General features: G+C 37.7%; 1 protein-coding gene across 2 annotated transcripts; it reads left to right on the top strand.

Moving 5' to 3' along the window:
- Positions 1–174: 174 nt before the first annotated feature.
- Kdm5 (Lysine demethylase 5) lies at positions 175–24,878 on the top strand. Of its 2 annotated transcripts, none has more exons than XM_022074627.2 (30): positions 175–762; positions 2,637–2,714; positions 3,903–4,041; positions 5,197–5,357; positions 5,768–5,923; positions 6,304–6,459; positions 7,446–7,572; positions 8,019–8,170; positions 9,104–9,259; positions 10,236–10,417; positions 10,619–10,773; positions 11,208–11,335; positions 11,824–12,018; positions 12,896–13,077; positions 13,316–13,440; positions 14,115–14,265; positions 14,351–14,609; positions 15,116–15,324; positions 15,894–16,032; positions 16,382–16,561; positions 16,837–16,992; positions 17,958–18,114; positions 18,467–18,705; positions 19,196–19,435; positions 19,991–20,228; positions 20,545–20,774; positions 21,103–21,309; positions 21,438–21,558; positions 21,981–22,177; positions 22,568–24,878. In XM_022074627.2, exons 1-30 carry the CDS (start codon positions 550–552, stop codon positions 22,925–22,927), a joined length of 5,388 nt encoding a protein of 1,795 aa, XP_021930319.2. In that variant the 5' UTR covers positions 175–549; the 3' UTR covers positions 22,928–24,878. The 2 variants fall into 2 exon arrangements, with proteins under 2 accessions (XP_021930319.2, XP_021930318.2); XM_022074626.2 differs by having other exon boundaries at positions 187–762; positions 21,103–21,318.
- The last annotated feature ends 1,062 nt before the right edge of the window (positions 24,879–25,940 follow it).

Raw genomic sequence — 25,940 nt, 5'->3', positions numbered from 1 at the left:
GTTTTGGAGAATGGTGGCTTGAATGCAAGAATAATTAAAACATTTCTTATTTTTCAGACTGCTTCGGACCCCTTACACCTTGTTGTATGGATTAAATACTTGGTATAGTAATATATACCATTGTATTGTTGGTATTATGTGTGTTTTAAACAATGCTCTGAGAAGCTTAACAGTATGGTATAGGACGGATTTACATTTTCTTACGCAGAAAGCCATGTCTATACTAACTATGTAATGTTGGCCATTCTGATTGTCGTTTCGGTTTCACCCAATTGCTGTTTATGTCAAAGAAGAGATGAGAGAGAGAGTAGTGGTGTGGATCTCAACATTGTCGTATGGTGGTTGAGTGTTTAGTGGTATATACGTGATTGTGAGTGGTTTTGTTCATGGAAATGAAGGTGCATAAGCGACGCTGTTGCTGGTACCAGACCACATGACGCTGGTTGGGGTTAGCGAAGAGGGTTAGACAGCGAATCAAGTGAAATGAATATTACATCTGAAAGGATTTGTTTTGTAAATATATTATGACACATTGAAGTCATAGACACAATGGTGTCCAGAGGAGATAAGGCGAGTGGCACTTTTAAGAGCCCTTCCAGTGACAAGTCGAAAGGGCCATCACGAGATTTTGAATTTACGATACCTCCAGAAGCTCCTGTATTTGAACCGACAAGTGAAGAATTTCAAGATCCTTTAGGATACATACGGAAAATTCGTCCAGTTGCAGAAAAATCTGGCATATGCAAAATAAAACCACCACCGGTCAGTGTATTTGCCGTATTTTATATATATTTTTAGCATTTTGATGTTGTTTGACCGTAAACAGAAATGAAGTTGAATGCGATATTTTAAAGGTCCTCGAAGTAGTAACGTGCAATACTGCTCTTTCAAAATGGCTGCCTATTAATGCTCCCAGCCATTTAAATGTACCCTTAGATAAGTTCACCTTTCTTATAATCCAAAGGTATATGAAATAATGTAAAAACAGACAAGAAAGCTATTTTTCTTCCAGGTTACATATGTTTATATATTATAAGCCTTTATAAATGGCTCTGGGTAGAGTCTGGTGGCAGGCTTTTGTGAAATGGTGATGAACCTTTGGTTTCAATAAAGAAAGTGGGCTGTTCTTTGACAAAGCTAGTATACAATCGACTTTTCAAAGAATATCCTGCACCATAGACTGTGAGTGTGAGGAAAGTCTTTGTAAGTTATTTATGTGAAGGACTTCATCTACCTGATGTCTAATTTTTTGCCATTATTACTTCTGTAGCTTCTCAAGGAGGACTCTGTGCCATGGAATCAGTTAGCATAGTTCTTGTGAGATAGAAATCCTGTATAGTTAACTGTTTATACTTATAAATCCCCAGTATATAAAAATTGAGACAAACGTGTAGGCCTACATACTAATGTTTAAGACATGCTAATGAAAACATGAAGCAGCAGTATATGTATAAGAGGTCTAGTTATTATCCTAAATATGAAGCGTGTAAATGAAGGAGTTGACTTTGTCTTTTATCCATTTCACACCAGAAAACGTAGATATTAAAATATTAAAAAACTATTTTTATATTTTTGGTTTGTTTGGGGTGTGAAAATTCAGCTTAAGAGAAGGAGACTGACTGAGGGTATTGCAGAACAAAGCACTTAATTAGTGCTTTTCACAAGATATTATTAGATGACCAAATCAAGAAGGGTGGGATGAACAGGACATGTAGCATGCATTGGAGAGTTTAATTATGCATATAGAATCTTTGTCTAAAAACCACACAGTAAGTGATTGTGGAAGGTTAAGAATAAGGCTAATTTTAAGAGCTAGGTTATGAGGGCGTGGACTGCACTCATTTGGCTCAGGATAAGATACGGTGGCCAGCTGCTGTGTCTGCGATACTAAATGTTCAACTTTAGTGACAGTATGAGGGGAGGGACAAAATGCCTTGCATGTTAATGCATTTATACTCTATTTTGAGGAAATGTAGATGGAAGTATATGATGGGAAGTTTGTTTGAAAATATCAGAAGATTTAATGAGGTAGTCCGTCACATCGTGCCTACCATATTTGACATTATTAGCTGGGCTGAAAACATCTAAATCAAACTGAGATATTGTAAACTAACCTAACATGGTTAGGAAATTGCATGAAGTAAACTGGTGATGACTTGTCTGATGTCATGATTTGACCATAGTGGGTAAGTAGTAGGTAAAACGTCTGGTGCGCATAGCAGATTGTGTTGTGGTAATCAGTGCATGTGGCAGTAACCATATGTGCAAGTTATCCAAAGGAAAATGACCCTGGCAGCAGGGAGTGTAAAGTAGCCGGTGCTAGAGGAAGGAGATAAAGTCTAAAAATTATAATTGAAGTGTCATTACAGCATAGAAGGTTTTGAACATGAAAGTAGAAGGCACACACAGAAGACCAAGATGAAGATGAGATGAGCAGGTTAGGAATGAAGAAGGTGAGGAGGAATATGGGAAGACAGATAGAGATGCTTGGTCTTTAGGTGACTCACAAAAATTGGAAATGTCTGAGAAAGAAGAATTTAATACATAAAACACACAGCCCAATAATACATATGGTCCCACTTGACTCATATTCTGTATAACTTTATTAATGTTTTAATATCTTGCGTTGATTACAGGATTGGCAACCTCCTTTTGCTGTTGACGTTGACAAATTTAAATTCACGCCAAGGATTCAGCGACTAAATGAATTGGAGGTATGTCCTGTTACGGTATACTTGTCATGACATGACAGTAGCAGGTTACAAAAGTGGTTGATATTTATTATATTATGGGGAAAATGTTGGTGGCGTTTGTGTGTGATTGTCCATTGAGTATGAATTTTATCATGTGTTGGTTGGATTTGCCACCATAGGCTATTTGCCTTGTTACTCCTCTTCAGTCAGTTGTGGACCTGTTCAGTGTCGGTGTGCTGCATTTTTTATGCGTGCTGTTCAAATGTATCTTCCTTCTTTTGTTCTGAACTCATGACTCGAGTATTTTAGTTTAAATTATGCTGCATAATTTGAAGCCAGTTTTTATCCTACAGTGCAATTTTTTAAAGTGCCTTTGCAGCTAAAAGTTGCAGAAATGATCCTATAAGCTTCACTATGTAGGATTTGAGGTTTTCATGGTTTTCATATGGGAGCAAGGACCTCTGAAATGTTGGTAAACTTCTGCCAGACTACACAGCGCAACAACCCAGAAGACAGTAATCTTGAAGTTTCACTATGTCTTTGTATCCATATGTATGCATGTTACAACTCGAGGGTGGCTGAATAGAATTTGATGAATTTTGATGCTGTACAGTTTTATCAAATTAAGCGTGGGTTATTTTTCAGGCTTATTTTTTTGTGTGTGAAGTATTAAACCTGCTGTTGTGTTGATTAAGTAAGGTTTAGTTTTGTAAGTTTTGACTGGCATATTGATCTTGACTTGTATTTAAAATGTATTCTCACACCCCAGCATGCATTGATGTGAGATATTTAACTTTCGGGAAATGCTCAGAATGCACACCAACACACTGTTACTTATTGCTCAGATCTTTACATGAGGGTCACCCAAATGTATGCATGGGGTTGCTTTAGTTACAAAGTACACAAACACATACATAAGGTTTGTGGGAAATTAATTTTGAAAAGTGTATGAGCCGTTAAATTCGTGTGTCGTGTGAACACGTTACTTGAGTGGTTATGAATCATTGGTATAAGTGGAATGCTGGATGATTTTGGTGTGTTATGTGTTAACTAGGATGGCATGCAAATGTTTTTTAAGCTTCCTCTTCAGACTTTGTCATACTGGAAATAGATTAACTTTCCTGATCAACTTTCTTGTTTTCAACTATATTTTGGTGAAGAATTTTTTTAATTTTAAAATTGCTGTAACTTTGACACTGTTTCTTACAGGCAAAAACACGGATAAAGCTAAATTTTTTAGATCAGATAGCAAAATTTTGGGAACTGCAGGGATCTTCATTGAAGATTCCAATGGTGGAACGAAAAGCCTTAGATCTTTACACATTGCACAGGTTAATCCAAGAAGAAGGTACGTATTCAGTTTATTGAAATACACGTGAATTTATGTTCTGATATATGGCAGCAGATTTTTAGTTATCTCACAAGAGGAAGTCAGCTGGGTGGCTGTATATTCAAATTGTGTTTACATTAGTCACATTTAATTTCCACTTGTATAAAATGTTAACACACTCACTACTGTTCCATATCTGAGTTTTTTAATTCACTGATGCTTAATTCAGAGTGCCATATCCGATTCTGATGAATAGCAACACGTACGAGAAGCAAAAAAGTCTATTTAAAAATGCACTTTGAGTACATAATCTGTTGTTAGATGGTGCTTGAAGATCGATCAGTCAGTTTCTATTCATTTGTATACCGTGTAATACCACAAAACATTTGTATATTGTTTAAAATGGCAGGACTGAGAGAGAGGTCAGCTGGTAGCACGGTACCTGGCCTTGGTCAGGCCAGACTTTCAGGTTTTCATGAATTTTTTTGAGCATATTATCTTATATGTTTGTTGTTCCTGTAACACTCCTTTTACTCAAGGCAAGAAAGAAATGTATTTTATGTGGATCTGTAAAACGCAGTATTTTTATATTTTAATTCATGGCATAACAGCCCTCTGAGAGCCAAAGCCGACTAGCTGGCTGCTGGCCTCACGTTCACATGCCTAAGCAGAGGTGAACGATCATCCAACCAGATATAGGGTGACGTGTGGTCAGCACGATGAACTTCCAGCCATTGCTAGTTTCCACGATCGAATTACGCTACCCATTGTAACTCCCCAATTACCTCACGATGCTGGGTTAGAACCGGTCACATACACTGGTCGAAAATCTCATGAGAAATTTCTTTCCCTGAGACTCGAACCAGCACGCATTCCGTATCACCGGTCCGAAGCATGATGCCTCAGACCGCGCGGCTAAGGCGCGGGACAGTATTTTTATATTAGTGGTTTATTATTGAGATAAGGTTGATTTTCAGGTTGAACTTATGTTTTTCCTGATGTCCATCAGTCCGCTGTGTTTTAACAGTCATTTGTGTTGGCTAGGGAACCGTCACTCTTGGTTCTTTGCTTCTGGGCGTCTGTGAACGTCTTCAGTAATGATTCTGTGTGTTGGCAGCTTAAACCTGTAAGCCAAGAATAAGATGTAATTCTGATTTTTATTTTGCTATGCAGGTGGTGTAGAAATTGCAACAAAGGAAAGGAAATGGACGAAAGTTGCTGCGAGAATGGGCTTCCCTCATGGAAAGGGTTTAGGAACGCTATTGAAAAATCATTATGACCGGATACTTTACCCCTTTGATGTGTTCCAGCAGGGGAAACTTGTTGGGCAGATTGTAAGGACCTGAGTTTCATTTTTTAGTACCTTCTTCTAGTTTGAGTACTTTAATGTAATTTCTCATGAAAGATGTTCACGGGATGCTTGTAATATTGGCACGTGGTGATTGAATTCAGAAGCTTAAAGCACATGTTGTAAAGAATTGGTCTCATCTGTGCAATAGCAATATTAAATCACATCCTTCAAATGTAAAATCCCAGTTTTGGCACTGAATTTGTTAATTAGCAACCTGGATAATCTATGTGCAGATAATTGAGAGTCAACTGTGCATTTTTAACTTCTTTTTATTGGGGCAAGAAGGCTTAAGTGTTGAAGGGGGGGGGGGGGAAGAGTTGATGACTGTTTTGTAACATAACATAATAATGTATAATTTGGTTGTTCTTAATGTTATTCGGTTGTTTTCAACAGAAGATGGAACCAGATCAGAATGAAAATGAAAAGCGAGATCAGGATTACAAACCTCACGGTATTCCATCACGTCAAGCAATCAAACCACCACAAGAAAAATACAGCAGGAGGTCTAAACGATATGCCCCTGGTGACGCTTCTGACTCTGATACTTTGGTAATGGCTTTTGAGCGTTTTGAAATATTTGCAGTATCTTGGAATATTACCTTCGAAGTTTAATATCAGTAAACAAAACCATTCTGGGTTTGTATATATGATATTTTAAATTACACATTTTTATCGCTTTGATATGTGAAGATTATATCAACTATGGCGTCTGCTAATTTACTGCATTTGCCGGCGTCTCTGTAGAATATTATTTGTATGTGATGAGTTGTAACGTATATGTTTGGGAATACTTGCAAGAAAATATGTCAGCTGTTTGAAGTTTTTTAAGTCGTGGTTGGAACACGTGTTTTGTTCGCATTATGGCTTTGATACCATGAATGTTATTGCTTCGAGTGTGGTAGGACTTACGTAATTTATTGAACTTCTAGATTGGACAAGATAACTCTGATACAAATGAGAATAAGGAACTGAGGAGGCTTCAGTTTTATGGAGCTGGTCCAAAGATGGCTGGGTATCAGACACGGAAAGAAGAGAAACCAAAAAATAAAACAAGAGGAAAGAAGGTTAACTACGAGTTTGATCCTGTAAGTCTGTGTGTTTTGCTGATGAAGAATGATTTTGTATGTTCATGAAGTCTGTCAAAGAGCATTGAGACTAAATGTTGTTCTGGGTTTTGATGCTTCGTGGACTCGGGTAAGATACCGGTGCTTGACAGATGCATACTTTTGAAACCCAGAACAGCGACATCGTCATTCCACCTCTGTAAAATGAGAATATTTGGGTGTTGCAATTGGCATTCCTGCCTCACATTATGGCAGTACCAGGTTTGCAGCTCGGAGACCATTTACTAGTACAGTTTTTAATTTTCATACTTAAGTTCTGCAGTTATACCTAGGAATAGGGGATACGAGTGTTGTGAAGTGACATTTGATGCTTCACATATTTTATCTGGGGTATCTTGGGGGGAATATTACATCATTCTCTTGTGCTGATTGGATTTTGGAAGTTTTGTCTGTGCATTGGTTTCAAATTCTAAGCAACCGATCTTGCTGGACCCTGTCCACCGTCAGGGATTGTGACTAGCAGCCACAGCGTTTTGAGCAAGATGGTTTAATGGCTGTATGCAGAATTGGGTGAACCCTGTCCTTACACACCATGCAATAAATCTGATATTGAATTGAAACACATGCATTTCTGTCCTCAAATCGGTGCTGAGGTGAGAGTCTGGCTTCATATTCTGGTCACTTTTACCTGCAGGGAAGGTGCACTTTTGTTCATAGCATTTTTGAGAGATTACGTGCCAGTAGACTGTGACTGTGGCCATGTCCTTTGTTATCCTTCCGAACTTGCCAATGTCACATTTTAGCTGGTGCTGTGAATCTATCAATGTCAGTGAACGTGAAACTGAGAAACAAATGACATTGCTGTTTAGTAAGTAAGAAACGAAACACACGTAATAATTTTTAATATATATTTTAAGTGTAATGTCATTGTGGGTGAGTGTTATTGAGCCCTTCACGCACAATGGACATACGCGCACATGGACACATTTTGTGGTGCTCTGTTCTAGCTTGCCAAGTACGTGTGTCACAACTGTGGACGGGGGGACGTTGAAGAGTCGATGTTGTTATGCGACGGCTGTGACGACAGTTACCATACGTTCTGTCTCATGCCTCCACTTCTGGAAATTCCTAAAGGTACGGAGTTTTAAATTCTTTAAGAATGTGTGTAAGTTTATATAAGAATATGCAATGACTTATTATCTTTAAAGAAAAACAGTGGTGTAATATTAATGAAATATTTTAGTTAAACAAGCCACCATGGTTCTGGTTCTACTACAGACTCAGCATCAGTTAATGAGATGTTAATTTTGGAAATACATAATCAAAAAAAAGGTGCATATTTCTTAACCCTTGTAATTCATCTGTCGGCCACTGCAGGTTCCGCTAAAGTGCAACTGTTTGATCTGCTGGCCATCTCCATTACAAGCTTGTAATTTTTGTTAACTGAGTGAATTTCTTTCAGGTTTTGTTTGAACTGCAAACAGTTTCTTAACTCCTTAGCTGGAGCTGGAAACCTGTCTTTATACCTGGAGTTTTTATTTAGTGTTTTCATACAGTTCATGTCCTTTAAAATGTAATAGGTGATTGGAGGTGCCCTAAATGCGTCGCTGAGGAGGTGAGCAAACCGATGGAAGCTTTCGGTTTCGAGCAAGCACAGCGGGAATACACATTACAGCAGTTTGGAGAAATGGCAGATCAGTTCAAATCTGACTACTTTAACATGCCCGTTCATGTGAGTTGATATTGCCTTCTCATGCCTGATACATTATTCAGTAATGGCAGCGGAATTTGTTTTTATTATGACTGTAATTGTTCGTTTAATGCTGGGGCCACAGAAGGAAGTCTCGGGGATGGGTGGTGGTGGTGACAGGAATTGGAAGATTTCCCCTTTGTGCCTACTGTTATATTCCCCTTAAGCCTACATCTGTCAGCCCAAAGTGTTTGTTACTAGCGAAGTTCATCTCTACCAAGATTTCTTTGAGCAACTGCTAGATGGCTGACAGAAAGAACAGCAGAGTACTTTGGATTAGGTGAGTGTAACAGTTTGAGGGAGATGTGGAAGGGGTCAGTCCATGGGACTTCTCTATGTGGTCTTTGTCAGTGGTGTTTGTTTTTTCATTATAATTTACGTGTTCTGGTGCAAATTCTGTAGTAGATACAAGCAGTCAAAAGTACATACAGTTCATATGTGATACATCAGAACCATGATGATGACAGAGGTGGTCCCTGAATCGTCAGTTTCTTCAATTAACCGGTTGACGCAGCTGATCGCCGAGAAGATTTTATTGGGTTCCCACCAAGGCTTCATATCATATATTTCATATGTGATGGTTAATAATGTTTTTGAATGTTTATTTAATTATAAACATTGAAGACTGTTTTTTTTTAATTTGAAAGTACAGAGCTACCTTGATAACAGTGTAAAGAGAGTTTATAAAATTCAGAAAAAATTGTTTTCCATAAGCTGTGTTATGTCCCACAGCATACGAAGACAATCTGTTATGATAAACTCTGTGAAGGGAGGAATCGTTTGGACAGAAATTCTGATACAGAGATTTTTCCCATCTGTGGGCATGCATGCGACTCCATACAATTTGCTTTATAGAGTGATCATAAATAAGAGTATTTGCTGTGTTCTATTCTTGCATCACAATTGTATTTACAGTTGGTTCCCACGCCGCTCGTAGAAAGGGAGTTTTGGCGAATTGTTTCTTCTATTGATGAAGATGTTACGGTAGAATATGGAGCAGATCTACATACTATGGATCACGGATCCGGTTTCCCTACCAAGTCAACCCCAGATCTGCATCCTGTTGACCAAGTATGTACACGTATTTTAGTTACATTCTATATTTCTTTCAAATTGTTTGTCATAGTTAAGAAAATAATATCATAAGTGAAGTAGGGTTATGTAATATAACCTTATATAATGAGAATTTTTAAATTAAAAAAAATGTTCGTTCTAATAGGCACTTACAATATTATTGATATCATTATAACATAATTTAATTACACAATTTTAAGTCTGTCTCCTAACTTCCTAAATGTGTATCAGCAAGCAGTGTGGTTTAAAGAGGTAATGCCATTTGGGCATAATTTATCCTTTTTTGAAGTGGTTGTTGTGGAGGTAAGAAAACAACTGAGAATAAATGAGTCTTGTACTCAAAACTGACCATTTATTAGAGTTATTTTTTTGCAAGCAAGTTACGGACATTATTTGCTGTATGTCCACGGTGGTCTAGCGGTTAGAACGCTGGCCTCGTAATTCTGGGGTCTCGGGTTCGATTCCCGGCGGTGCCCGAATTTATAACTTGTGTTGGGCAAGGCCGTGGTCTAGGCAACACGGAGTTTTCCTCCGTGGCATCCCAACAATTACTCCATTCACACACAGAAGAAGGCAATGGCAAACCACTTCTGGATCATCTGCCAAGAACGTATATGAACAGGTCCCAGTCCGAGAAAAGGATGGAAGGATCCTGTTCATATGGACCTGTCATCAGACAGAACACTAAATAAATAAATAAATAATATAAATGTCCACATGTCCCATTCGCATTGTGCCTACAATTTGATGCTCATAAATATATTTTCGACAGCAGCCAGCCATCAAAAATCTCTTCCGAAAGGTGCATTACTTCTTATTCCTCCACTTTTACGAACATAATCGTGGTTGTCCATGTCTGTCTCTCCATCCATCGTTCTGTGTGCAAAGTGTCGTGTCTTTGCTATATTTTTGTTGATTTTGTTACAAGAATTTCGTTCATTGTGAAGCAATAACTTAACAATATTCGTTTCAGGAATATGCAAATTCTGGTTGGAATTTAAACAATCTTCCTGTCCTTGAAGGTTCAGTTCTGGGTCATATTAATGCAGATATATCTGGGATGAAGGTTCCATGGATGTATGTTGGTATGTGCTTTGCGACTTTCTGTTGGCACAATGAAGATCACTGGAGCTACTCCATAAACTATCTTCACTGGTAGGTTGTTTTGAAACGTGGGGATTGATAATAAGCTTGGGACTGTAAGTGGTAGTGTTAGTAACGTACGTTCTGTTAGCCACTCTGTATTGATTGTAGGAACAGAACCAGTAACAGCAGTTACATGCTTACAAAATGCGATGATTGTGTTGATTATGATTGGAGATACCTGTTATTAATGTGAAATATGTTTTATTTAAGGGGTGAGCCAAAGACGTGGTATGGTGTGCCTGGTAACAAGGCAGAGGCATTTGAGTCCTCGATGAAAATGGCGGCACCTGAACTCTTCCAGTCACAGCCTGATTTACTGCATCAACTGGTTACAATTATGAATCCAAATATACTTATGCAAGGAGGTAAAATGAAGTTAATATAAATTTTAAAATTGGATGCCTGAGATATTGAAATAGAAGTTTTGATTTATTCTCATATTGAACAATGCTGTGAGAGACAACAAATTTTTTCTTGACTGCAGTTTGACACAGTTTTGTTTGTAGATGACGAGCCTCCACGCTGGTTGCGGTTCTTTCTTTACATTCATATTCTTTGTAATCCCCGCAACTTTTCTCTTCATCATACGTGCACTGCACTGCTTCAGGGTTTGCTCTCCTTGCATACGCAGAAAGAACCGTACACCAGATGGCTCTACTGCTAGTCGGAGAAAACCTTTCATATTTGTATATGGAAACTGATACTTTTTGGTAAAGGACAGAACCCAGATGGTGGTGATCCGACCATCCACTCCTCGGAAATTATAGATGGAGATGTGTGATTACGTTGTTTAACGCAGGTGTACCAGTTTGTAGGACAGATCAACATGCCGGAGAATTCGTAGTAACTTTCCCAAGGGCATATCATGCTGGTTTCAACCAAGGATACAATTTTGCTGAAGCTGTCAACTTTGCGCCAGCCGACTGGGTGAGTAAGCTCTTTTCGATATAGGTAAAAATTTACTTTTTCATAATGGGACCTATTAATTAACCTGTAAAATGTTTATCAGATGGAATAATGTTGGCCATAAGAATCACATTTAAATTAGAAACTTACAGATGGTGCCAACTCACAACGGATGCTGCTCTTTTGATATTTGCTGCATTTCCAGATTGTAGTTTCATAAGCAAGTGCGCTGTGCCACTAAATATATGAGAATGCTGTGCTGATGAAGCAGAAAGCATAAAACAACATTAATTATAATAGTATCTTATTTATTATCGTTTCATCATGGTTGTCTCATATGTAACTTGGTTAGTTGGTGAATCATATTTTGTCTTAAATTATTGTTTTTCTCTTTGATTTTACTATGAGTGGTTTCCATTTGTTTTATAATTTTCTATTGTTTTTCAAATTATCTAATGTCTAGTAGTTAAGTTAGCTATCTACATACAGTTTATTTGAATTTATTACAGTTAAAAATGGGGCGTGAATGCATCAGCCACTATTCCATGTTACGTCGGTTTTGCGTTTTTGCTCATGATGAACTCGTTTGCAAAATGTCTTTGGAACCAGATGCTTTAGATCTTACTGTAGCGGCTGCAACATATCAAGATATGTTGCAAATGGTGGACAGTGAAAAGAAAATGAGAAAGTCACTTCTTGAATGGGTAAGATTTTCTTAACTTATTAACTCTGTTTGTAAGATTTGAGGTTTTCATGGCGGCGAGTCTGAAGATTGCTGTCGTCTGGGTTGTTGCACCGTGTAGTCTGGTAGAAGCTTACCGACGTTTCGAAGGTCCTTGCTGCCTCCATCAGCATCAGTAGCAAGGGCCTCTGAAATGGTAAACTTCTACCAGACTACACGGCGCTACAACCCAGAAGACAGCCATCTTTAGTCTCTGTTCATTTAGCTTTCTTTGGGGGGTGGATGTCTTGAAGTATTTTAAGTGTAGGTGGATATTTTCTGTTGAATAGAAGATTGAACTGTGTTTGAACAAAATGGTTGGTGGTCCCTGTTTAATGATTGACAAGGCATTTGAAGCATTTTCTGCATGTTTCATTTAACATTATTAAAAGTATTTGATAAATAAACAAGAATTCAATTCATTCAATTCCTGCTGCAAAAGAATAAACATCACATATCTGTTACAGTGATCATCTGGTTGTTGTTGTTGTAAAGAGAAATGATCACTGTTCATTCTGAGAATCATATGAATCCCATAAATAGACTCCATGACCGAAGTGCAGAATGACCAACATAAATGACAGAGGCTGATTTTTATATGCTTCTGTGCGTCTACTGTCACATGCTGAGTGAGCCAATCTGTTCCGGAGAGTTAGTGTATAAAATAAGTTATTTAAAGCATGAAGCTGACGTAATTTGTAACTGTGTGTATCTGTGCCACCCACCTTTGTTTGTGTCAGTTTGATACCAAATGTTAAAACACGTGGTATGTATGTTTACCATTATTTCTAAAGGGTTAACAGACACATGATTTTCAAAACTGAAATTACCGGTGACGTTTATGTTCTGTTGAATTTCAGGGTGTGACCGAAGCCGAAAGGGAAGCGTTTGAATTGTTACCTGATGACGAGAGGCAATGTGAAGTGTGCAAGACTACTTGTTTTTTGTCTGCAGTAACATGTAGTTGCAATGCAGAACATTTGGTTTGTCTTAGGCATTATTCAAGCCTGTGCTCCTGTCCGCCAGACAAGCATACACTAAGGTTAGTGCTTTGGGGTTCGGTTTGTGATGAGCGTGCTGGGCGAAACGGACTCTGGGTTGCTGTGTGTGTGTGTTTGTCCACCATAGATGCAACATGGATTGCCGGGGCCATGAACCTGTTCTTCTTGTAGTCAGAAACCAGTAACTAATTCCCTGAGCACTGACATGGCCTGGTACATGCTGTACTTACACTTGAATTCAGAAATGGTATCTTTTATGTAGTGTTCCTCTTGTTACAGGTATCGGTATACATTAGACGAGTTGCCTGTCATGTTACATAAGTTGAAGCTACGGGCAGAGTCCTTTGATAATTGGGTATCAACTGTAAAAAATGCATTGGATTTAAATTCTCCGAAAAAACTAGGTAAGAGTATTTTATATATTGTGAATTACGGAGTGATATGAAGTCATAATTTTATGGCATGTGCTGGGGAATAGACGGAGGATGTGGCGTGCTTGAGCTGTCATGCTTGCAACGTCTGCCGGTTCACTGAGAACAGGAAATGGAATGAGTCAGTGACATGTTGTTACTGTTTTCAGCCAGGACTCCCTGGGTTAAAAAAAACAACAAAACCACAGCAGAGTCTAATGAGACGTACATGATTTCTACGCACAGTGTGCAACTACTTTCTTAAAATGCATTTCAGCCAGTAACTATATTTTAAAATATGTGACTTAACATTGTTTCTGCAACCACTGATTAAAATATATGTTGGGAATTATTAATAATTTATGTGACGATTATAAATGTTATTTATAATATTAATGCTAATCTTAATATTATATGACTTCACATGCCCATACGATCACTGTATTTTTTCATACATGCACCTTTTGTGGTAAATAATTGTATAAGAGAATCTGAAATAAGTGTCAGAGGATTAGAATCATCACCGTTATTACATTATCATGATATCAGATAATACTACATGATTAAATATTTTTATTTAAAATTTATAAAAAATGTTTGAGAAGAACTTCCTGTAAAATACTTAAAGTAAACAAGATATGATTTCTAATAGTTAATCTGTTTCTCAGACCTTACAGAGGTTAAATCATTGTTGCAAGAAGCAGAGCAAAAGAAGTTTCCTGAATCAGAGTTGCTGCAGGCATTAATGCAAGTCGTCACGGAAGCCGAGAAGTGTGCAAGTGTTGCCCAGCAACTTTCCTGCAAGAAAGTTCGGACACGGTAATTTCTCTTCATTCAGTGTGAAAATATGTGAAGAGCATTTATTCTACATTTACAGTTTTCACATCATCCTCTTCTTTTACAGAACACGGCAGACCATAGAAGCAAAGTACAAACTGACAGTCGAAGAGCTGTCATTATTTTATGAACAAATAGAAAGTTTACCATGCACGATAAGGGAAGGTGAAGGAGTGAAGGAGTTACTCGACAGAGTTAAAGATTTTCAGACGGAAGCAGCTGAACTTTTAGGCCAAGAAATGCCAGAGTCGCAATTGGTGGATAAATGTATAGAGAACGGCGTTGTATTGGATATTGAACTGTCAGAAATTCCGAAGCTGAAGCAGGTAATGTACATTCTGTTTTGTTGTCGCCTTCGGATGTAGGGCGAGTTGAAAATAGTTCCAGTTTTTATAAGCACAGTACTGCAAAAAAAGAAATGTTTTCTGTAAAAGTTTTTGAGTTGGATCGTAATCATTCTTTGTGTAATGCCGACAGTTCTCCTTTGCTGCTTTTGTATTTGTGTCTTTTCACAGTTTTACTACCCCACAGTCACATCTCCCAAATCCCATTCTGCCATGTTCCCGCTGTATAAAAAACATGACCAATTCAGAGAGTATCTTTTTGGCATCCCAGAAAAAGCAAAGAATTTTGAGTAATATTTCGAGATCAATAGCAGCAGTTGATGTTGGTCGGAAGCGGCGTCGTTTAACCTCGTAGATTATATGTGTTACATAAAATATATTTGTCGTGTGTTTGATGGAAAATTTTCTGTCTCTCTTTGTTGCCGTAAATGTAATGTGAGTTAAATAGCACAGAACTTTGTGTGTTTGTCACGTTATGTTTTTTTTAGACCTTGGCCCAGATGAAGTGGCTAGAAGACGTGAGAGATTTGCAGGAAGATTCGGAGCAGGTTACTTTGGAGTCACTCAGAAAGCTGCTGAATGTCGGTGTAAGTTTGCCTCCGCACGCAATAGTAGAGAAATCGATGGCTGAGCTTCAGGATCTTCTGACACAGGTGGAAAAGTGGGAAGAAAAGGCCAAAGTCTGCTTACAAGCAAAGTAAGTTATTAGTTGTTGACTGTCGTTACGTATACCAGATGAGTTAGATATGGTGACTTATGTTCCATGTTTGATTTATTTTTATAACTTTTTTTTAGATTTATGAACAGGATTGTCTGGTATTTTAAAGACTACGACCTCTTATAGTTTTAGTCGCTCAGACGTTCGTTAGCGATGCGATTGTGAGTGAGCCCCTGAGTCTGATAAAATACCTGAATTTATTCATATTTAAAACACTTAGATGGCATGTGATTTAGAATGTATTGATGCAAGCTATATCAGAACTAAGTTACTAATTCAGACACGTTATTAAAATAAGTTCATTAACATCTAAAGCTTGTCTGGATTTATCTGGTTTCTGGTGCTGTATAAATATAACCTACAGGCTTGCATTCACTCATGGTGATAAGTATCAAGACGGCTGGCTATTTTCTCAGTTGTAGCGCCATCCATCTTTGATCATCAGGACGATGAACATGACATTACTGTTGGAAAGTATTTATGTAGGGCCATTCTACCATATTTCCTTGGTTTTCTCAACTAACATTTTGGTTTCTTTTGCTCCATAGATCCCGGCAAACGATCTGCACTATAGAAACAATCTTGAAGGAAGCAGAGGCAATTCCAGCTTTTCTACCAAATATTGGAACTTTAAAAGATGCCCTCAAGAAAGGAAAAGAATGGTCCTCAAAAGTAGAAACAGTTCAGGTATGGTTCTGTATGTGCAAAAAACGCAGTTACGTCTTGGTTCACGTGTCTCTAGCGTTGGAGATGTTACCATTTGTACATAATTCTCTTTGGTTGTTTGCTGTTTTTGCAGACTTTATTGTACAGTGAAAGTATCCAATATATGCAGTTTTGTTTTCTGGAAGTTTTTTTTTCTTTCACATTTCACGTTAAACTGTTTTATAAGAAAATGCGAAAACACTTTTCTCCTGGTCAGACTATGTGCGCTGTGCTCATCATACACATGCTTTCTCTGCCTTTTAATTTTCAGACAGCACAGTACATTGGGGATCCTATCTGTAAATGATTTTTCCTTTTATTGTTTGTTTAGAGGGCTGAAAATTTTCCGTACATGGATGCGCTGGAGTTACTTGTTAACAAAGGGCGAAATATTCCTGTTCGTCTGGAACTCCTTCCACAACTGGAATCACAACTGAGTGGTGCCAAAACATGGAAAGATCGAACAGCTCGTACCTTCCTTAGGAAAAATTCGCATTACACACTAATGGAAGTAAGTAGTTACATAATTTTTGTAATGAAGTGCTGTATCAGCATTCGATTTATGTGATCGTGTATGAATTAGAGATTTACAACTGCCGTGTGTGTTCTTTGCCCAATCACTCTTGTTTTATTAGCAAAGTTGTATATATGTCACCTTAATATCGTGTTAATTGTTCGCTTTGTTCTTTGTGTTTTATGAAAAGCACAGTATATGCACAATTTATAAATTTTCTTTACTTCGTGGGAAACTATTAAGGTCATGATTTCATTCAATGTCTTCTGTAGGCATTGTCTCCAAGGGTTGAAGTGGGTGTGTCGGCTTTGAAACAAAAGAAACGTCGTTTCCGTGAAGATAATTCAGCTCTTTTGATTGCTCCAGTTGTTTGTGATGTTAAGTTGGATGGAGATGTAGATCCTGCTGCTGTGGTTGCAGCTTTCAAGGTCAGTAACACTTGAATTAGATTTGTTTCAGTAATATAATTTTGTGACACATGACCTTAATCTAACTTGTGAGATTTGAGGTTTTTATGGCAGCGACTATGATGAATGGATGGAGCAGGAACCTCTGAAATGTTTGTAAACTTCTACCAGTCTACACTGTGCAACAGCCCAGAAGACATCCATTTAACCAATCATATTTATTTCCAATTCATTTAATATGGCACATAGTAAACATAAATGTTTTTATGTACGTGTGTGTTCGCTTCTACCAGATGTTGGCTAACCCTGCTTTCTAATATTTATAATTTGTTTTCCGTGTATTTTTGGGGAAAGTGTGAAGAAGGTACTTTATAAAACTCTTTATGTTAATTTCAGCTTATTAAGATTTGAATGCCCATATATTCAGTAGGTAGTTTTAGATATGTTTAAAATAAATGTTTATATTTGCATCTTTACTGTTACCAGTAGTGTTTTCTCATCCATAAACTCCTACTTTTTCCTCTCGTCTTCGCAACAGCTCAATTGTTAAAGTTTCCTGAATTATAATAGTGTATACAACCACACTTTAGCCTGTGATAAAATCCTCTCAGGTGACCATCTGTGTCAGCTCGGAACAGGGGATTCTCTGTCCCCATTATTACGGAATGACATTTTGGAGACTCGAAGAATCCCTGAAACGTCGGACTTGTTTTCTGAGTTGGTGCTGCTGGCTTCCCTAGGAGATTTTACCTCTGTTAGTCGCCACATAACCTTCAAGTCGTGTACACATAAGCCTGTGTAAGCTTATTTTCTCCCTCCCAAGAACTTCCCTTATTGTTATTTTTATGTGAACATACTGACATTTTCTTAACAGTTAAAAGGTGTAACCTCCAGAACATGAGTTTGGACTGTTATGATAGATGTGGTACTTGTGGTAGGTATTTTGCAGCGTTATAGGAGCTAACAGTCATAAAATACACTTTCAGGGGGCAGAGGAACAGGAGATGGTTGCAATGCGTGCTCTGCGTTTAGAAAATCTAAAGAAGAGAGTTAATGATACAGGAGAAGCCAAGTATTGTGTATGTCGTCGCGGGGTTTCGGGATTTATGTTGCAGTGTGAATTGTGTAAAGACTGGTTCCATGGTAGGTATATGATTATTCCATTTTGTTTAAATTCTTTTAGAATTTGCCATCGGATGTAAAACTAGACGTCTACAAGGGGTTTGTTTGGTAGTGAATCTGGTTAGTCCTTGAGAGATCCATATAAACATGCGTGGTGGCTGATTAAACCACAGAAACATTGGAAATTTCAGTAATCATTGAATGATAATGTAAATATTGCTTTCTGCCTACGAGATGCCCATCATTTACCATTGCCTCATAGGAGTTTTTTTCCCCCAGAATTGTCCTTTTTGAGAATGCATTACCTGAAGTTTTGAATGGCTGTAGGCTTTAAGATGTCATGACGTTAAGCTAATATTATGTTGTGTTGCAGCCACATGTGTTCCCCTTCCAAAGAGCACCAGCAACAAAAATAAGCAGCAGACTCCGGCACAGCAGTTAGTTGCCGCCGCATCCAGAGAGCTGAAGTTCCTTTGCCCGTGCTGCTTGAGGTCTCGTCGACCTCGTCTCGAAACAATTCTTTCTCTTCTTGTATCTCTTCAGAAACTTCCAGTTCGTATCCCTGAGGGCGAAGCTCTTCAGTGTCTCACAGAGCGGGCAATGAATTGGCAGGTATGCTTGTTTTTCAGGAAATAAGAACCGGGTAAATTTACTGGAGGATTCCCCATTTTGGTAATGTCTGATTCTCATCTACTGAGAACTTGTTATGAATTCTGCTCAGGGACTGACTAGTGAAAAAGAATTTTGTGTTCTTTCTCATTTCCTCCATGAAAATATCAGATTAAAACTTAAAGTGGCCCATTACTACTTCCAATCAGATTCTTTATCATTCATCATATGTATTCATTGTACTGTGTCATTTGATGTTGTACAACCTCAGTAGTTGATGCATTTATAATCGAGTAAACAACAGTGAAAAGCATGGTCTTATGCCAAGAACTGGTTTTAATCATTGTTATGCTTCTAGAGGTGCAGCAGCTGTGATTAATCTGTTATTGTGAGATACAAAAGTTTGCCCTTTTATGCTGAATAAATTGAAGGTACAGTATTTTGAAATAAAGCGTGAAGGTTAATAATCAGAGACGAGTTTTCTCTCGTGTAGGATCGCGCTCGTCAAGCTCTTGCTACGGAAGAACTTGCGTCTGCTCTTGCGAAGCTCTCTGTCTTGTCACAAAAACTGGTGGAGGCCGTTGCGCGCGAGAAGACTGAGAAAATTATCAGCAGTGAATTAAAGAAAGCTGCCAGCAATCCTGAGCTGCATCGCCGTGTGCAGGCCATTTCATCTCTCAGTGGTGTGCAGAGCGAAGATTCTCTGGGATCGCAGTCGAGTCCGCCGCATCTGGTGAGTTGCTATCATATCCTGTTTCAGCAAGATTTCAGGTTCTCACAGTGGACATTATGAATAAGACTGTCTTACGGGATGTTGTGGCGTGTAGTTTTGTAAAAATTCACGTGTTTCAGAGGCGGCAGGCGCCTTTGAAACGTCTGCGTGTTTCTACGAGGCTACATGACGCATCGTCCTAGGAGGTGGTTGTCTTCATATCCTGTTTCTCATAAGAGGTTTAATAAAATGCAGTTATTCGTGTATCGTACAACAAAATGAACTTATATTTTAAAATAGTTCTTGCGTTTTGAAGTATCCAGCTCAATATAGATAAATGTTTTAGTTTTTAGTTTTGTTTACAAGTGTCCTGCTAAACAGTGGAAATTAACATATTATTTGTACCCATGTCGAAACTTGGAGTTTGGTTATGTTAGAAGAAACATGCTATTAAGTATTATCTGTGATACACATTTTTTTATTTTTTAAATTATATGTCATTATGTAACAGGATTTCAGTGTAATATACTTCTATTTCTGTCTTATTGAATGCTTATTTGATTTTTGTATCTCAAGGGAGAATCAAGTGGCGTTGAAACAGAAGCTGCTGTTGACTGTTTGCATGAAACATTGGATCAAGCGAATGATCAGCCTCATAGCTCATTTCCTCAAGATGATGACGACGATGTTGATGATGAAGATGATGATGATTCCGTGTTGACATCGGCTAATCTGAGAACAGACGAAGATGATGATTCACATTATGAAGAATGCAGTAATCCTTACAGTAATTCAGAACATGCTTATTCCTCAGGTATATGTTTTAAACTGAAAAATTCATAAAATTTGTATCTGAGTTTTGTAGATTCCAGTTTATTTGATTCAGACATAATTCTTAACAGACGATCACAGTTGTCTCTGTGAAAATTATCCAATTTAGCAATGACATTACTTTATTTTTACCATTTAGATTCATTCCACTTACAACATTGTTGATTTGGAGTTCTGAGCAACTTTGTATTTGCTTGATTTTATATACAGTTGTCATTTTTCTTTGCTGGATAAAATTTCATGCGTGTAGTTCTTACGGAAGAAAACCGATGCTGAGAAGAAATTTCTGCAATTCACAGCTTCAAGACTGGGATTAGGAGGCTGCAAGAAACATATTCGCAAGACTCCGTTAGTGCCACGACAACTGGCACAACCAGTTTTGGCTCTCAGTGAAATGGCCCGAGCTCAGCTTGAAGAACTGATGATGGAAGGTGATCTCTTGGAAGTTTCTCTTGATGAAACGCAACATATTTGGAGAATCCTTCAAGCCACTAAACCTCGTCAAGAAGAGAAGTTCCCAGATTTTGAAGTAGGTGTCATGTTATTTAGTAGTGTATTGATTGTGAAGGATCAGTAATGTTTGAATAGATAATCCTTCAACTGAAAGATGCAGTGCCCCTCTGGTGTGTACATGTATTGTGAGGGGGGACACTTACTTATTCTTATGTATTATTAGCTTCTTGTACACATTTTTTATTTTGTTCTTATTAGTGAATATCTTGCTGCCTTGGATTCATCTGCGGTCATACCAGTGAAGTATAAATTAACATCTTACTTATTTTTGAGAATTTTGGACAAACGTGAGGTACAGCTGCGTATCTTAATAAGTGTTGTAGAATGTGACTTTGCTGTTACAGGAGCTGGAGCATGAAATATTACAGAGTAAAATGGAGAAACAGAAACTGAAGGACAGACGGAAAGCCAAGAAACGTACGCAGGAAGAAATAGAGTTTGCGAGTGGGAGTAAGAAACTTAAGGTTAAAATAGGAAAAGAATTTGAGGAAAGGAATAAAAAATGGAAGGATAAGAAGAAATTGAAAGAACAGAAGGAGTCTGTGAAGAAAGTACGTAAGGTACTGTTCACCCGAATCTAGACGTAAAACACGTTACAGAACAGTACCCTGTATTTGAAGCACAATATGTAATAAGTATTGTATTGTTTAATGCCAAAAAAAAAAATGCTTGTTTTCAGATGAAGAGAAGAGTTGAAACATTAGACAAGAAAAAATCTTGTCCTCGCGTGAAAAAAACCAAACAGGAGTCCACAGATGATGACGAAGACTGTGCTGCGCCCACCTGCCTCAGACCAACAGGTAATGGAATATGAAAGGTTCTTGTATTTTAAACGGGGTTACTGTAATTCATGTTGTGTAAATGTAACCTCCATGGGAGTTTGTATGGTAATGTGGGTGGTCATTGCATACAGCTTCATAACAGGAAACTCCTTCACATGCATTCTAACCTTAATTTTGGACTCTTTCGTGCCAGGTTTGTTGAATTGAGTATATCATGATTAGGTTACGTATTGTGTTTGAATGAGTGAGTGTAAACACACCATTTCATTGTTAAATAATATAAAATTGCTATGTTTATGACCTTACAGCTGACAAGATGGTGATGATGAACTAATTTAATTAATGTGGTTAATTGTTAGATGTAATTTGTTTATACTTTTGTGAGAGGATATTTTTACATGGCATCCTCGAACTCTAAATATGCTTTCCTCGTTTTTCAGGACATGAAGTGGACTGGGTCCAGTGTGACGGAGGCTGTGACAAGTGGTTTCATTTGCATTGCGTCGGTCTCGATAAGGACGATGTAAATGAAGATGAGGATTATATATGCAAGAATTGCACGGTGCAGGAACACGAGCAAGAACATGACCAGGACGACGGCAACCGCGTTACGGAGGAGGAAGTAGATTTGTCTCGTGTGAGTAAAACGAAAATATCGCCTTGATCCATATGAGTGAATTGTCTTAAAGTACAACAAAACAAATAAAAATGCTGTATGAAGTACTAATACAGTAGAATGTATAGTACAGTATGAACCAAATGTAAGAATGACTTTATTAGTTCTTAATGTGTATCCTGGTATTATCGTAGAAAGCATTGTCTTCGAATCCTGTTTTGTGTGACGTATCTGTAGCAGTCTTTCAAGTTTCTTAAAAATGACTGCGTATTGATCGGAATTCACTGTGGTTTCCTCAGGTAAGAAATCAATAAATTAATTTCCCTTCTGTTTCCAAATTTATGTATTGATATTGTTGAGGGGGTTTGATTGATCACTGGATTTTATTTTATGTATTATGTTCCTTAATAGGTGAAAATGGAACTGAATAATGTGGATGAAAGTATGGGACTGGATGCGCTGCTGTCGTTGGCTAGCGGCTTGCCTAGTCATGATTCATCATTGGAGGATCCCCTGGCAATGAGTACTGGTGACTGGGTTACGTCAGGATGTCACGGAAATGAATACGGAGAGGGTGAGAAGGACCTTGAAGAATCAACCTCAGGACCTTCAGTGTCTGCATTTTCTTCTCCCTCTGGTGTAAACGTATCTAGTGTTTCCGCAGTTGAAGAGGTACTGCCTACCAAGGAAACTACACTGGAACTCTGTGTTGCTGGTGATGACAGTAGTTTTTCAAACAAGACTGAAGGAGGCGGTGTAATAGAGCACTAAAATTTTTTTTCAGTGTCAGAGACCTCATGTCTTCATTTGAAGGGCTGGCCGTGGAACTGGTCGGCAGTCTTAACAGTCTGTATGTAGGGCTAAGTGGGGGAATAAATATTTTCCAAAGTATGTGGAGAAGATCATGACAAATTAAACTATTAAAATGACATTTGACATTCTGTTATAAGTTTGTGTGGAGTGGCGTTTCACCATTACCAACATCAGAATATCTGCAAAACTTATGATAGTGTAGGGTGTGTCTTGGCAGGATTATTGACCCTTAAGTATTTTATTCACTTATATGTCAGGAGTTAAAGTCACGAAACTGAATCGTCTGTGAAAATCTGTTTAAATAATTATGGAAATGTGTCGCTACGCTGTTTGCCAGTCAGTACATATTTGTTTGCTAGCACCTGCCACCTTTACTTCTTGTTTTCTCTCTTCCCCAGACTTCAGTACCACTTTCCTCCACATCTCTTTTATTTCCATTATTATCTCTCTCCTCTGTACCTCCAAATCACTCTTCTCTGTTCCTTCTGCCCATATACCTCAGAATTTGAACACATTTTTTCACACTTCTTCCGTTTCATTCCTAACTATAAGATGCGTATTCCACTGGCACGCAGTTAAGAGGATATCCGAGTTTAAGACGGGGACAAAACTTTGGAATTGGTGTGAAATTACTTCAGATCCAAATGCAAGTGCTCAACAGTTGCTGCCCACAGCATCCTTTATCTCGTAAATTGATTGAGGGCAAAACATTTGGTTCTAATTTAACTGGCCTTCGTAATCCCACCATAATCGTCATGGTGTAGATGATCTTAATGGCCATAGGAAATGCTAAATTCCATACAAAAATATTAATTTTAAAGTTTAAGAAGACAGATAAGAGGTCCCTTCCTCTAGAGGGGTATAACTTAACTTAACAGAAAGTTATGTAGGATTTGAGATTCTCACTGTGGTGAGTCCAAAGATGGCTCTCTTCTGGATCGTAACCCCGTGTAGTCTGGTAGAAGTTTACCGACGTTTCAGAGGTCCTTGCTGTCTTCATCATCGGGACTGTGATGATGGCAGCAAGGGCCTCTGGAACACAGCTAAAATTCTACCAGACTGCACGGTGCTACAACCTGGAAGACAACCGTCTATAAGTCTAGACTTCTTATTCATACATCACCTCCCCTTTACAGCAGAATCTAGGTAAAAATTGGATGTATTACCACAGAATGTAGGAGGAAGGATTTGAGTATGGAGCTAAACTTCTACTCTCAAATCCCCTCTGAAGAGAAATGACAGGGAATTTTGCCATTTTACCTGGCTTTATCGAAGAGTCTGCTTTCATTGCTTGCTCCAGTACCTTCATACTGATGTGCAGTATGTGTAAAAATGTTTAGTAGTAAGAAAGATTAGATTTATTTCCTTTTTATGTTCATGGAAATATGAACATACACACTATATTAGGGTTTCGCTGGAAATTGAATTCAGACATTTTCAAACAGTAGTGTTTTAAGTATTTTTATTTATCTTATAATATGATGGAGTGATAGTGGTTAATAGATGTGGAACGTGTGTTCAAGATTTAATTACGAAGGAGGCGAGGGAAAAGTGTCTTTGTACACACTTATCCCATCCATTAATCCAAGCAGCCATATAAATTGTGACTAAGCAGCGTTGTTTAGTTTCGGAAAATTTTTACCGTGTTCTTCAGAATGCTTGGGTTGTAGATGGAATTATTCATTTATGACCATTTTCATTGCCTGTGAAAATGTCACAGAGAAATTTATTTTCTTTTACTTGGAAACAGAACAGGACAAATCAAGTAAATCCATTTTCATATGGGGAAATGTTATTTGTTAAGTAGCATAATGAAATTAGACAGTTCTATTTCAGTGTGTGAAGCATGCCTATAATTACTTTCTGTAATCAATGTGTGTTCAATAAATATGTCTCCCGTTCCATCTCATTTTGTACATGTGCTGTGTTTTCTCTAGGCTGACTAGTGCAGTAGAAGGGTATTATAATGTGAATATGTGTATTGTGGCGGACCATCATCATCGTGGCATAAAGTTTTGATGCTTTTCGGGCAGTTATGGCCTTGGAATATTGTACTTGACATACTTCATGGTAGTTCTCTGAATTGTAGTACCTTTTGTTCCTGTACATAAAAATACCATGTCACATTAATGGAGTGCGGAGTGGATGACTTTATATGATTTCGTCCATGTTTTCCTCTTCCCGTATCTTAGACATTTTGTAACGGGCAATAGAATCAAGTCTTCATACTGTATGGGTTTCCAATACATCAAGAAATATCCTGATTATTTTCTAGACTTTTCCCGTACCATGCTTGTAGCCCCATTATAATAATGTATAAATGAAAGTAGTCATTTATTTTTAAGTAGGCAGAAATTTATTTTCTAAAGCATGTTGTTGTGCTGTTTTTTTTAAGTGTAATTGTCCTGTTCTGTCAAAACATCCCTTTTTATTGATAGTTTTAACAACCTGTAAGGAAGCGAGTTACATATACTCTATCCTAAATGTTGGTCCTATAGTTATTTTCACAGATTTGATTAAACATTATATTTTAATACTCGTGTGTGTAGTTTATAAATCCATACAGCAACAAAATTTGATAAGTTTAAATCTATTACGTGAGAAGCAAAATGACATTGATTAAGTAGAGTGTTATCCTGAATCAGGATTATTATTTATGCTCTGGTCTTTGTCAACAAAAAAGAAAACTTAATCTCAGTAGATAATACTTTATTGTTTTATAAACTGGTCTTATGAAATTTCTAATATAAAGTATGGCCTTTAGTGTTATTTTTTCATACATATTATCTCACTTCAGCCTGTCACATAGGTGGACTCAACACTTTTCATTCTATGGGATACAGATTTGATGTAATTTTATTAATGAGTAACTTATTGTTAATGAAACTTTCATACTTTTATCTATAGAAATCCCATTGAAATAAACCACTAATATGTCTGAATTGTTGCAATAGATTTTTAAGAAAGTAGT

Source organism: Zootermopsis nevadensis, unplaced genomic scaffold, assembly GCF_977971745.1.
Source record: "Zootermopsis nevadensis isolate Lab colony 2312 unplaced genomic scaffold, Znev_1.0 Znev_ptg000023l, whole genome shotgun sequence".
NCBI classification, from domain to species: domain Eukaryota; kingdom Metazoa; phylum Arthropoda; class Insecta; order Blattodea; family Termopsidae; genus Zootermopsis; species Zootermopsis nevadensis.
The sequence above is the reverse complement of the archived record's forward strand: the minus strand, read 5'-3'. Positions and strand labels throughout refer to the sequence as shown.